The sequence below is a fragment of the Oncorhynchus keta genome, chromosome 1, assembly GCF_023373465.1.
Source record: "Oncorhynchus keta strain PuntledgeMale-10-30-2019 chromosome 1, Oket_V2, whole genome shotgun sequence".
Lineage (NCBI taxonomy): Eukaryota > Metazoa > Chordata > Actinopteri > Salmoniformes > Salmonidae > Oncorhynchus > Oncorhynchus keta.
Window position 1 is genome coordinate 53,459,104 of NC_068421.1, and position 15,142 is coordinate 53,474,245.

The 15,142-nt window shown below is 41.2% G+C and overlaps 1 protein-coding gene across 1 annotated transcript in view; it reads right to left on the reverse strand.

The window, feature by feature from the left end:
• LOC127932291 (ephrin-A2-like) overlaps positions 1 to 7,549 on the reverse strand; it is a 124,345-nt gene extending 116,796 nt beyond the window's left edge. Inside the window, exon 1 of the mRNA XM_052527596.1 lies at positions 6,208 to 7,549. Within this exon, the coding sequence (XP_052383556.1) occupies positions 6,208 to 6,347 (140 nt within the window). The 5' untranslated portion in view covers positions 6,348 to 7,549. The remainder of the gene's footprint in view (positions 1 to 6,207) is intronic.
• Positions 7,550 to 15,142: the final 7,593 nt, after the last annotated feature.

The following is a 15,142-nucleotide window of genomic DNA, read 5'->3' on the forward strand; positions in this document are numbered from 1 at the left end:
AAGAACAAGAAACATCAAATAAACAACGGCAAATGGGGTCTTTATTTACCTTTTAGATTCCAACTAAAATAAGCTATGGTTAATAAATGAGACGGCAGCCATTACTCGTCGTTCATCAATATTTGAGATCCCGGCGGCAAGACGGGCTGCTGTGAGCCATGCGGAACAAGGCCGACAAAACTCGCCACCTAGTTCACTGTCTGCCACCGATGCGACCAGTACAGCCATTCTCAGTGTCTACACAGGTGGGGGTACAATGGAAGGGAGGTTGGTGACAGACTGATTGAACAAACGGGACACCCGAGTCAACCGAAACTCTACATTTGTTCACCATATCTCAGAGAGAGAATAGAAGCGAAAAGCAATACACTCTTGTCTCGAGTCAAAATGGGTAATGGCTGACACATCTAATGCAATTTCGGGAAGAAAATATAAATAGCCAAAGTCCAAAGCACTACACTTAGGTCAGAAGATTGTTTATAGATTTTTCAAAACTATCACTGCTTGTCAGATACAACAACTGAAGAATGGGGATTTTTTTTGTCCGTAGGGACAAGGACTGTAAAAGCAGGCGATTCATCATGTCCAACATTAGCATAACCTTGATTATCATTGGACATGAAATGCAGTGTCCTACCAAATGAAGCAGGCTTTGGGCTTAAACACTCTCCGGGTCATTTTATTTCATGAAGCTTTGAACTTAGATTACTGATTAGCGAATTCATCTTTCATACCAATTGCTTTTGTAGATATTATGCACCAACTTTAATCTTTAATGAGATGTTAGAGCCATTTAATGTCCAATTGTGTCAGGCCATTTATGGCCAATTCCATGTTAAAATAATTATTCCATTCCAGGCCAATTTGCTGATTTGGAAGTGAAACTTTTTTTCCCACTTTTCATTTTCATTAAGATGGGAATATGGTCTCGTATTTTCTTGTGGAAAAAAAAGTTGATTTTCTCTCAGTCAACCTTTTTTTCCCAGATATTCTTTCACTAGTCTGTTCCTAAAATGCCTTGGAGGAGGAATTTGAACATTTAGAGCCAAACTAGTTCATGACCTGTGATGAAAACAAGGAACCTTCATTGGAATAGCTACGAATAGAGTTGGCCTCCCATCTTGTATAAATGAGACGGCAGTCCACATGGCTCCACATTAGGGCTGGCTAAAAGGAGGCTGTGTTTTGTACAAGTGAACATAGCAGACAATCTTTTCATTTAAAATCAAATTCCCTAACTAACAAATAGGCTGAGCCTTGTGCTCAGCCATGGAAAATGCCTATTTCCCAGTCCAGAAAAGAAAAGGGTAATTTTATCACGACAAACCAATTACGTATATACTTTTACCATATTCTCTCCATGACGGATGTTTAATTGCAGTATATTACTGAGAGAAAATGTCAGTATTTCCACAACAACGAGCCCAATGGGGTAGACCATAGTCTCAAGCTTGTCACGAGAACTCAAGCCTGTTCAATTTCACGTCTATGCTCATCTCATCAAGTGCTTGTGAGTAAAAAGGCTTCTATTTTTTACCTTCAGGAAACAGATCTCCCATTAAAGGGGGATATGAGTTTGAGCAGTACAGTAATTAGTGCATTATGTGATCCCCAGAAAAGGTAGAATTCAAGTTGAGATGGCATTGCAAGCCGCCACTCTCATGACACCTTGAATTAATTACGGGGGCCATATGGGTGATGCTGAATTGTACACACGCAGGGCAAGTGGCCCATAAAGTGCTGTCCAGTTTAAATTGAAAAACGGAATTAATGCCAAATGAGTAGTAAACTAGCAAAAGATTTACGACAGTGTTCTGCTCCCTGCTTGCGGGAGAACAGTCCGGTTTCAATACAGCACCCCATTAGAGAAACAACATACACTGCACTTCGAAATTCAATGCCATATCCTTATATCTGAAGGCCTTAAAACAGTAAGCAAGAATTTCATTTCTACAGTAACAAATGTAACTTTACATTCAAATACTCAGGCTACACCTGAGTAGTAAACACACAACCTATTGCAGTATATGTACAAACAGTGTTCTAAAGAAGCACTTTGAGGACAGCCAAACCCTACTATATCCAAACTGTGTGAACCATGAGAAACATGTATTTTTCGCAACTTCACCTTTCTAAACAGCGAAAACATCAATTCTACAGCAATAATATATACAAAAGTACATATTAACATTTCTGCAAACTGCTCTAAGATAAGATACACGGCAGTTCCTCCACGATTTCGCAGCGATTTGTTTGTGATATTTGAGGGGGGAAATGCTTTATTTTGCCGCGGCAATTCTGACATTTTGCACGGCAACACGCAATGATTCTGTCCAATTTGTTGCGAAAACGCGCTGACGAGGGAAAACGTTTGTGTGGCTTGATTGAACCATATTATGCTGAAAATGTGCAGTGAATGTTTGAAATTGCGAGTGCTCTTTTTGTACTGTGGTGATGGTTAATATTAGGTGAAAATATTGTGATGATTTTAGTGTTTAATTCGGAAATAGTGTGGTGATTGGTCAAATTTGCAAGCCTTCCCGTAATACGCGGGGAACCTGGAGGGACTGACTTGGTCTTTCAATGCAGTGGTTCAAGTCTTGAATTTAGAGGACTTTTTTCCCCAGAACGGTCCATTTGTGAGTACGAGCAGATCATTGGGAAAGAAAACATGAGATTTGTTTCCCGTTACTCTCCACTCGTCCATTCGTTTTGGCATGGAGCCGAGTGATGCTTCTCCACTTTCAACAGTATGAGGTTAAAGCACAGAACTCATTATTACTCATATGTATTGGTGTAAAAAGCGGTTAAAGTTCCTCATTTCCTTATTAAATTACATTTTCAAGATAGAACTATCTGTCAACACCAATCGATCTTTGACTGTAGTTCAAAAAAAAAACAATTCCGCATAAAAACCATTTGACCCATTTAAACTGTTGGTTACCATCTTTAATCATCGTCCATGTCATTTCTTTGTCTTGGCTCTCAACACACCAAAAAATGAAGGTCTTCCTACCATGAATGAGAAAATGGCGGACCACGTTGCCGAGCAGAGCAAAAACGATGTAACGCCACCTACAGGAACCCCAAGCCACCATTGCACAGAAATGTTTTACTATCCAAAAACTCCAAGGTTATACCCTCTGAAGCTTATTTTCATGATTTGAAAAGTATTCCCTTCATCGTTGACTTCAAAGCTTCCTAAAAAAAAATATAATCATTGAGTACAATATAATCTAGTGTCCTCACAGACCAGCTACCACTACTATTTCCCCTCAATACTCCCCAATAACCTCAGCGAAACTAGGTCAGAACGGAGGGGACGGTATGAGGAAAGCAGATATCATGGAATGGCAAAGCATGGCGTTAAATTAGTAGGCAAACTGGAAGACCACAGTATCAAATCATAGTATTTCTTAGAGTATATCGTTCTAATACCTGTCCGTGTGGCATAGATCATAGTCATTCAATTTACTCGTAAGTTACATAGCAACTGCAACATGCCGAAAACCAGATACGTAAAACACATCCGAAAACACAAGGGGGATGTCATTAGCAGCGGAATGGTGATGACAAACCTAAATTCCTTTCATAAACCCACATTTTCTTGGGGTGCATTTGATCCACTTTTTTTGTGCACCATTTTTTATACCATTTTAATTGAGCATCTACAAAAATTCAAGAGTGCTGCATATGGAACTCGGGCGATCAGAAAGACGTTGAAGAACTGAAATTGCTTTTCCAACGGAGCTTAAAATGCACCAATAATGAACTACAGACAAGTCACCCCCAACACACAAAAAAACGAAAGCGATGTTAACGGTTTAAGTACTAATCAATATATATAGCGACCTCCTTATAAATCTGTGCTTAGGTAAGACTTGACCGTTCAAACGAGAAATTCTGTAATGGACACTGCAATATGCATCAACAGTGGTCCGGATCATTTTTACTGAATGCATGTTATACTTTTGTATAGATCATATTATACTTTGACATGTCTTACTTAAGGTCAATATCAAATCATTTCAATGTAATAGAACCACGGTACACCGAAACACCAATTAATACACCTAATGCTTCATTATGCTATTTGTATTGAATTAGTGATGCAAATTATATATATATATATATATATATATCTTTGGCTAACAATTGTTTAGAGATGTAGAGCAAAGTAGGCCAGTGTTTCTTCTCCCTCACTAAGGCCCCTCACTAAGGCCCCTCACTCGCAACCAACAACCCCTTTTAATCCTTATTATGCATCCGGTTTTCTAGCCTCGCTACTATCCCACAGTGTAACCCACATCACTGATTGTTGGAAACACACCTCAGACCAACAATTAACAGATATTACATATGGACTGTTTCAACAACCAATTGGAGGACGGTATAGGCTAATTCAAAGGATTCCAAAATGTCTGCCTAAACCATTTTTCGAATTGGTTCTTTTGTTTTCAACCAACAAAATGTTTGCCAACATCATAAAAAGAAAGCATATTACATCCATATGACATGCATATTGCCTTTGCCGTCACATTGTTTTTATTTTGAATGTTTAGGCAAACGAGGAAAGTTTTTACAATTCCGCTTACTGCATTCTATGTATGATTGCTATTGGAAAAGACACCACTTAACAACTGACTTTAAAAAAATAAACCACATCATATACAACCTACTCAGGATCCAAGCCCTGTTATGCCTAGTGCCAAAGTCACTCCTATCGATGCCCTGCACAACTTCAAACTCATTTAATAGAGATATACAGTGTGAGACTCTAATAGTTCTCACATGATTTTGTGTCAGAAAGGAAGCATCGGATATCACGGTCATGTGACTCGGTAGAAAATTCACTGTTATCCAAAATGCTCCACTTGGGCTTCAAAACACTCATGATGTAGTTTTTTTTTTTTGCAGAGCCAAGACAAGTTATTTCCAGTATGGCAAATAAGTATTGAAGCAGCCATGGTTCGTGTTGCATTGTAACCCATTATGTATGCACTATTATTTTTCTCATCACTCTAGGAAGGAAAATAACTAATGAATTCAACATGCACCAAATACATAGAGGCATATTTCATTTTCTTTCCTTTTTATATCTGTGCCCTGCCTTAAACAAAACATTGGTTTCTAGGGAAATTTGAGAAATTTGCTTATATTACACAAACATCATCTTTGTAAATTGTGTGGGGAACTTTTTTTTAATTTTTTATTTTTACAACAAATTGCTCTCTAAACTTGACAAGAAATGAAGTTTGATTCAATCTTTCGAGGGTGTGCTGGCACAATTCCAATGCGTAGAATATTGCAAGGGTCAAGCACAAACAATTTCCCAAGAGCTCAATACTGATGGAATGTCTTACTTAATGTCTTCCTTCTATCATTGATCTTAACCTTCCTCCAGTAATTAACTAACTGGAATGAACTAGTTCATGTTCAAAATGGTTCCAACAGCTCCAGGCCAAAATGTCAATAGTGCACTGGAGTGAACTGAGGGGCTAAAATGAAACAAGTACGGGATATTCGACATGAGAGACCAAAACCTTGCTGCGTGTCAATAAAATGACTTGACAACATTTTTTTAGTTTTGTGTATAACCATGTAGTCTGCCTCTAAACCGAGTTTTGCGTGTCTTAGTGGAGATTTTTTACTCACATTTTGCTTTGGCCTACAGTATTTTATCACACTTTCAAATGCAACTTCATAATGACAAACTACAGACACAATGCATTTTGAATTCAATGTGATACGTTTGTGAACGTGAAACCCGAAAGCCTTGGCAAGATGTTATAATCAAGTGAAATCCTGGTTTAATGGGACTTGCTTTACACTCAGCTGGGAGAGATGTGATAATGGGGGTAAAAACAAGATAAGTTATAAGTGATGTAGTAAGTAGGTCTTACAATGGAAGCAAAACATGGGATACATAACTAGAACGATACATAACTAGGTCAAGCACATCTCCCTAACTCAACGTATTTGTAGTTAAAGAAGGAACTTTAACGTGATCTATTCAAATAATTTAAGTTGAGGGGAAAACTTCTTAAAGGTGAGCATGGTTGATGAGCTTTTGAATGCGCTGGGCTATTTGTGAGGCATTTTTCTTTAGCTTAGTCTAAATGTCCAGCTATTTTATTGGGGTTCACAAATGATCTATACAACCATGTAAATTGGCATCGCTGAAAGTTGACTCCTACAACTCCTTACCTTGGGTTCGTGCTGTTCCAGTAGACTGCATATCTGTCTGATATAATCTTGCTATCGTCAGCCCATACCGCGACCCAAGATAAGAGGGCAACAACCATAAATGTCAACTCCATTTGAAAAGCTAAATAGTTCTTGTCCATTATGGGCAGAGTCTATATAATTCGTCGCGTTGTTGTCTGTAACTTATACTGTACAATCACGTGTTTCTGGTTGCTGTTTAAATGGACATGGTGCTCTTCAACTTGCACGAGGTTTGTTTCCAGTCCACATTCAAATTCCAGGTGCTCCCAGCTGCAGTTGTTCGTCTTCAGTTGAAGATGTACAATGTATATATTCCCATTCGTGAGAACACTAGTGAGAAGTCCAAGCAGATGCAGCGGTGTCTATGGGGTTCAATTAGATTATGTTCCAATGAAGGTTCATCAATTCTGTTAATTCACAGTTTGACTCAGCTCGTTGCTCTCCTTTTGCACGGCAAGCTCTTCCAATAACTATTAAAATCCATTTTCTTCAATGACTGTAATTGATAAACGCCTTATTTGAACACATTGCGCGACACTCGTCATATATTGTTGGATATTCATTGACGCCAAGTATAGGCCTACAGTCGTTTGTCCTTTAAATCCATTCCTTTCCGGCATGGCATACTTTCTAAAACTTTATAGTCGTCGTAAATATAACTCTCACGCATCCATTTCGCCACCGTCCTTCAATTTACGGGTCATCCAAATCAAGATCTTTTTACTCCACATGTGCGCGCATAACGATGTCCATTCAACTCAACGTTTCAGGTCTGTTTTGTGAGATACAATGTTTCAGTCAAGCAACCACTTCTTGTTCCTCCAGAAGAAACTCAAAATATCACAATGTTGCAGCCGCGCGGTAGAAATCCAAGCCCGTGAAAAACCATTGGCTCACAAGATGTGTCCTGCTCTGCTCATCGGTCAGTCACAATCTGAGGCTGGAACAAAAGCAATTATCTAATGTCGTCCGTGGCTACTGTCCTCCGCTTCCTTCACTGGCAAAAGTTATCAATAGGATAAGTTGCTTTCTTGATGCGTGCTTATCGAGTCATCCTCGCAACGCCACTACCAAAGCATGAAGTGCAGACACGGAGACACCGCATCAGTTGCAAAGTTGCTGCTGCTATTCCTGCGTTGTTTGGGGTTGCTGTTGTGAAAAGGCCAAATTCTCTTGTCGCTCTTCCCTCGTTCCTACGTGTGTTGTACAGATCAGTGGAGCTGACATGATCGATTTTCCCCCCTTTTTTGAGTCACGGTGGTTCTCTCTCTCTCTTCCCCTCCTTCAGCACATGGTTCGCTCCCTCTGGCAAAGCCGCGCTCTCTCAATTCACTTCTCCCCCACACAGCGGGGCGGGGCTGGGAGACCGGACAGCGAGGAGCCCCAAAACTTCTGGGGCCCTTACAATTTCAGAAAGCTTCAGAACAATTTTCGATACTGTTATCCTGTTATACATACAGTAACTTATAACTATAGCCTACAAAAAAAAGATTAAATCATGTCCAACGTCTAATGTTTATTGTATGGTCCAACTATCTGTATACATTTGTTCATCCTTGCATAAGTGTCTCTTAGGCTAATGAAAGCTTTTTATAGGAGTTAGTCATCCACTTGTTATGGTAATGTTGATTAGTCATTAGCAAAATGTTAAGTTCATCATTCATGTGTGTGTGTGTGTGTGTGTGTGTGTGTGTGTGTGTGTGTGTGTGTGTGTGTGTGTGTGTGCACATACATATCACAGCTGTGCTCTGCAGTGGATTAGGGGTGTCTCACTTGTCACTGTTTGTGATTCCCATGATTCTCAAGCTCCCCCCCTCCCCTCTCTGGGCCTCTGTTCCTCTCGTGGAATCAGTGAGCGTTGCTCCGATATGCCGAGGGTAAAAAGAAGAGCGAGCGTTCGCCCAACGTGTGTGATTCAGCGTTGATAAATATTTCACCGACTGGGTAGGCGGCTGGTGGACAGGGTTCTAACCAGCGAGAAAGAGAGGGTAGAGGGAAGAAAAATACAAATTAAACTTTCATTCCTGCTTTTAAAAAATGTCACATAGATTAATGACGCACCGGTATTAAAGTTTCAGAGGTTCCCATGCATAAATGCATATGCCGCTGGGTGCTCAACAACTTGTGGCAGAGGCTATGTGAAATAATTGTAGTTCGGGCAGGTCGTTTTGCCACAGAGAGCAAAGGGAAGTGTCAGGCTGTTACACAGCACCAAAAGCACATTAGCATGTTCACAGGAATCATGTGCCAAAGAAAAGGACGATTCCCTGAGTAAACCACAGCGGATATATAATGGAGGCAGTGCATCCCCAGACTGGAAGCCAGCTTCTGGGTCCTGCTTTACTGTATGGTTGACTTTGGAGTGTGGAGCACTGATGACTAGGTTTTCTTCAGGAAATCTTTTCCAATTCATAGGTTGTTACTTGTGTAGTTCAAATGTGACCATGCAATTCCTTGGTAATTACCGTGTAAATCTCTGAACCGTAAAATAAAGTGCTTCCAAATACACTAGTGAAAATGCACTCCGTTTTTAAGGGCACACAGAGACACTTGTCTCCTGTCCTTAAACAAGTGCATATGAATAAGACGAGCTGAGGAGAGGAAGCCACTATAGACTTTTGAGATGCACCGAAAGATGTGTCTCCCTGATTTCATTTTTTTTTACTTTGATGGGAGCTGTTTCCCTCGACCTCCATAGACTATGTGTTTAGAATGAATCAATAATGGAATGATGACTACAGCTGTACGGTTTTAAAGGGGGAGCATTTTTTATTGTGACTCACCGACAGAACAGGCAAGTATCCCACTCGCCACAGACAGATTACAACAGAAGCCGGGGGAAGGCAGGTGTCTGGGCTAGAAGCGTGGTCCTTCTGTGGCTCAGTTGGTAGAGCATGGCGCTTGTAGGGTAGTGGGTTCGATTCCCGGGACCACCCATACGTAGAATGTATGCACACATGACTGTAAGTCGCTTTGGATAAAAGCGTCAGCTAAATGGCATATATTATTATTATTATATTATTCTCCACGCCCCGAAGGCTTTACGACACTAATTACATCATTTCTGGGGTTACAGGAGAAGCAAAGGCCTGCGGCTGGGTAAATTATTGTCGGAGACCTTCACCCTCCCTTGGTCCGGTCCGGGGCCTATTTGTGAAAACGGCGAGCCGCACAAGCTCAGAGTGGACAGATCAAGAATCACGGGTCCCATAATGCCACCTGTCGGGAGATGCAGGCAGCGCTAGACTAGCCTAGCAGAACCGGAAGGTTCTGAACCGGAAGGTTCTGCCAAGGGTCTCAAGCAAAGGCCAAATTGTGTGTTGTGTTACACATATCAACAAACACAGGTTGCTGACCACATTAGCGAATTTAGAGGAAGTGTCTCCCCAAATCTCCACTCCTCCTAACCAGTAGAGGTCTCTGTGGCCCACTTTGGGAAATCAGTCCCCGATGATTCTCTGCCTGTCTGAACAAATCACTGGGCCTTGCTGCTTTTGTCCATCTTAGCTCAGTGAGCATGTAAATTCATACAACTGAAAGTCTCATCGTGTGAATGTTTCGAGCACGGATGACACTACCGCACCATATCATCATGGCTGTGTTCACTCAAATATATTGTCCCGTTCCGTGTGCCTAATTATCCATTTGACATATTAAGACAAAAGGAAAGAGAAAACGTTGAGCTTAACAGGCCGCCTTCACAAAAGCAGTCAGTTTGAAATGTATATTGCCCTAAAGAGAGATGTGGGTTAGGAGAAAGAGACAGGAGGCCACATCTGCTTTTTAAAAATGTTCTAAACGATCAGCAGCACACGCCAGCAACGGCTGAGTGTGTGAAACAATACTGGAGGGATACAAGTGAACATATATTTTGAATAAAGCCTGCAACAAAGTCATTGTTGAATTGGTCGGCATATGGTAGAGCACTTAGTTTCAACTGAGAGAGAGAGAGAATTATACTGATATACAATCTGTTTTGAGAACCGAAGCAAGTTGCAAAGGGCTACGTGAGGAACACGAGACTTGTCAAAGTTGGTGAGAGTTTGTTTGCAGGGCAGTATACCCAGCGGTATTGTTGGTCTCTACATTATTTCAGAGCAATTATCTGATGAAAGGCGAAACTGTGATATCATCAAGACACCTGGACTTTGTCTCACGGCAAGGCACCGGCTTTGACTCTGACATGTAAAGAGTCCAACAGCAGAGAGGCCTGCTTTGTTTTGTGGTGCTGGGTCCTCCATAGTGCTATTGTAAAGCTCACTGTGTGTGTGTGTATCCAGAGAAACTGTGGGGCACCGATCCTGGTTCTAGTGAGTGTCAGTGACACAGACCATGCCTCCTGCGTCCGAACATTCCAACACAATGCAGGCTAAGCTCTCTCCCTGTTGCTATGTGTTAAGGTCGTGAAGTCAGGGGCAAAAGCCCCGATATAAATCTCACATGCATGTTGGCACCGCAACATTGGAAAAACATTCCACTGGAGCCAGACTAAGCTTGTGCTATGAGCGATAACGACCTCTTTAAATCAATGATATTTTCTAACTTTCATCCCCCTTAGACTATTTTCTATGCGCAGAACTGCGTGTGAAACGTTCAATTGTATTATTAAGTCTCTGAAACTGCTGAAAATTAAATTCGAGAAAAATGACGCTGACAAGGAAGACCGTGACTTAAAGAGGATAATATCATATTGCACAGGCCAAAGCCCTTACATTCTTTTTTTTTTTTTTATATAGGCCCAATGTGCCCTAGCAAGCACGCACAAGTGTCACTCTGTCTGAGACAGAGAGGCCGGCCCAATGGATTAGTTCCAAATCACAGTTGAGTCAATAATTACAGTGCTTTTACTCATCAACATGCTCGACTGTGAGCTAGAGAACAGTCTCACAGTGTACTTATGTATTTTATTTCTTACAAAAGGTCACATACGACAAGTCGTACTAATCAATTCCATCTGTTGGACGTTCATTTAACGTTCACTTCACCTAATTAAAGCATTTACGGCAGTTTAAACATGGAATACTGGGCTTGTAATTAGTTCATCAATTCATAAAGCATCTTCAGTTCTTACAGTGTTGGCTTTCACTGATGTCTACAGCTTGCAGATGGTGAAGAATTACTCTATTATACTGTGTGGTTAGTTTACCTGCTGGTCCCCCTCGTCTGTTCCCCAATGTCTTTCTGATGTTGTTCGCCCCCTGCTGAGCATCATGGATATTACACTCAGATGCTCTGTTTGCAGATCATACTGTGGAATTTTCTGAAATGTTCTCAGAAATGGTAAGATCTGAAAACAGTTTTAGAAATAAAATCATAGGTGTCATGGAGGCACAATCAAACTACCACAACGGCTCTGCATGCTGATTAGACTGTAAATAATTTATGAAAAGCTCTCAGAAATTTTGAGATTCGACTGTTTTAATATATTTTCTTATGTCAGGGAACCACTATTTTTCTCTTTTGATTTATTCCAGATTGTATCTGACATAAGGGATGTACCATTTTCATTTGACAGTATATTTTCTTCAATCCATACTTTCATAGAAAATCATGTAAAATAAACAACTCAGCATATATCCATCCATAATTTAGGCACATTTCAAATGGGTTGATTGAGAATGATTTGTTCCTCCTCTGCGTATCTCAAAACATAAAGAAAACATATACACATAAGTGAGACACAACTACGTGACGTCACTAAATACATCCGTATTTCAAAACAAAATCAGCAAAAACAATATATACAGTAATAGTCAAAAGTTTGGACACACAAACTCAGTCAAGGGTTTTTATTATATTTGTAGTATTTTCTACATGGTTGAATAATAGTGAAGACATCAAACCTGTGAAATAACACATATGGAGTCATGTAGTAACCAAAAAACTGTTCAAGAAATCAACATATATTTTCTATTTGAGATTCTTCAAAGTAGCCACACTTTGCCTTGATGACAGCTTTGCACACTCTTGGCATTCTCTCAACCAGCTTCATGAGGTAGTCACCTGGAATGCATTTAAATTAACAGGTGTGCCTTGTTAAAAGGGAATTTGTGTAATTTATTTCCTTCTTAATGCATTTGAGCCAATCCATTGTGTTGTGACAAGGTAGGGGTGGTATACAGAAGATAACCCTATTTGGTAAAAGACCAAGTCCATATTATGGCAAGAACAGCTCAAATAAGCAAAAAGAAACAACAATCCATCATTACTTTAAGACATGAAGGTCAGTCAATCCGGAAAAATTCAAAAACTTTGAATATTTCTTCAAGTTTAGTCACAAAAACCATCAAGCACTATGATGAAACTGGCTCTCATGAGGACCGCCGAAAGGAAGACCCAGAGTTACCTCTGCTGCAGAGGATAAGTTCATTAGAGTTAACTGCACCTCAGATTGCAGCCCAAATAAATACTTCACAGAGTTCAAGTAACAGACAGATCTCAACATCTACTGTTCAGAGGAGAATGCATGAATCAGGCCTTCATGGTTTAATTGCTGCAAAGAAACCACTACTAAAGGACGCCAATAAGAATAATAGACTTGGGCCAAGAAACATGAGCAATGAACAGTAAACCGGTAGAAATCTGTCTGAGTCCAAATTTGAGATTTTTGGTTCCAACCGCCATGTTTTTGTGAGACGCAGAGTAGGTGAAAGGATGATCTCTGCATGTGTGGTTCCCACCACGAAGCATGGAGGAGGAGGTGTGGGGGTGCTTTGCTGGTGACACTGTCAGTGATTTAGTTACAATTCAAGGCACACTTAACCAGAATTGCTACCACAGCATTCTGCAGCGATACGGCATCCCATCTGGTTTTCGCTTAGTGGGACTATCATTTGTTTGTCAACAGGACAATGATCCAACACACCTTCAGGCTGTGTAAGAGTTATTTTACCAAGAAGGAGAGTAATGGAGTGGTGCATCAGATGACCTGGACTCCACAATCACCCAACCTCAACCCAATTGAGATGGTTTGGGATGAATTGGACCACAAAGTGAAGGAAAAGCAGCCAACAAGTGCTCAGCATATGAGGGAACTACTTCAAGACTGTTGGGAAAAGCATTCCACATGAAGCTGGTTGAGAGAATGCCAAGAGTGTGCAAAGCTGTCATCAAGACAAATGATGGCTACTTTGAAGAATATAAAATATAAAATATATTTAGATTGTTTAACACTTTTTTGGTTACTACATGACTCCATATGTGTTATTTCATAGTTTTGATGACTTCACTATTATTATACAATGTAGAAAATAGTACAAATAAAGAAAAACCCTTGAATGAGTAGGTGTGTCCATTCTTTTGACTGGTACTTTACGGTTGGATGCCGAGCAGTTGCCATACCAGGCGGTGATGCAAAAGTTCACAATGTTCTGGTTCAGCTGGAGAACTTTGAGGATCTAGGGACCCATGCCAAATCTTTTCAGTCTCCTGAGGGGGAAAAGGTGGTGTCGTGTCCTTTTCACAACTGTCTTGGTGTGTTTGGACCATGATAGTTTGTTGGTGATGTGGACACCAAGGATCTTGAAACTCTCAACCCGCTCCACTACAGTCCTGTCAATGTTAATGGGGGCCTTTTCCGCCATCCTTTTCCTATAGTCCACAATCAGCTCCTTTGTCTTGCTCACATTAAGAGGGATGTTGTTGTCCCGGCACAACACTGGCAGGTCTCTGACCTCCTCCATATAGGCTGTCTCATCGTTGATAAGGCTGTTGTTTTGTCAGCAAACTTAATGATGGTGTTGGAGTCGTGTTTGGCCACGCAGTCGTGGGTGAACAGGGGACTAAGCATGCAGGAGGGGACTAAGCATGCACCGTGAGGGGCCACAGTACCTCAGCATGGCAGATGTGTTGTTCCCTACACATTACCACCTGGGGGTGGCCCATCAGGAAGTCCAGGATCCAGTTGCAGAGGGAGGTGTTTAGTCCCAGGGTCCTTAGTTTAGTTATGAGCATTCTGGGCACTATGGTGTTGAACGTTGAGCTGTAGTCAATGAACAGCATTCTCACATAGGTGTTCCTTTTGTCCAGGTGGGAAAGGGCAGTGTGGAGTGCGATTGAGATTGCATCATCTGTGGAGCTGTTGGTGCGGTATGCGAATTGGAGTGGGTCTAGGGTTTCCGGGATAATGGTGTTGATGTGAGTCATGACCAGCCTTTTAATGCACTTCATGGCTACCGACGTGAGTGCTACAGGGCGGTAGTCATTTAGGCAGGTTACCTTTTCTTTCTTGAGCACAGGGACCATGGTGGTCTGCTTGAAATATGTAGGTATTACAGACTCGGTCAGGGAGAGGTTGAAAATGTCAGTGAAGACACTTGCCAGTTTGTCTTTGCATGCTCGCAGTACACGTCCTGGTAATCAATCTGGCCCCGCGGCATTGTGAATGTTGACCTGTTTAAAGGTCTTGCTCACATCGGCTAAGGAGAGCGTGATCACACAGTTGTCCGGAACAGCTTGTGCTCTCATGCATGCTTTAGTGCTACTTGCCTTGAAGCATTTAGCTCGTCTGGTAGGTTCGGGTCACTGGGCAGCTTGCGGCTGGGTTTCCCTTTGTAGTCCATAATAGTTTGCAAGCCCTGCCACATCAGACGAGCGTCAGAGCCGGAGTAGTAGGATTCAATCTTAGTCCTGTATTGACGCGTTGCCTGTTTGATGTTTCACCTGAGAGCATAATCGGGATTTCTTATAAGCGTCCGTATTAGTGTCCTGTATATTATTGAATATACATCATTTGTGTGTGTGTGTGTGTACTGTTACAGGTTTTTGTTTTTCCATTTGTGTTTTGAGGTTGGACTTTAGTAAGTATAGCTTGTTAGCACGTATGGTGCACCAACTGGTGTCACCTCGATAGTCAGTATGTGTTAAACCTGTGCTGGTTGCCATCTTTGTTAGTGGGAAGGTGTTTCACCTCTGC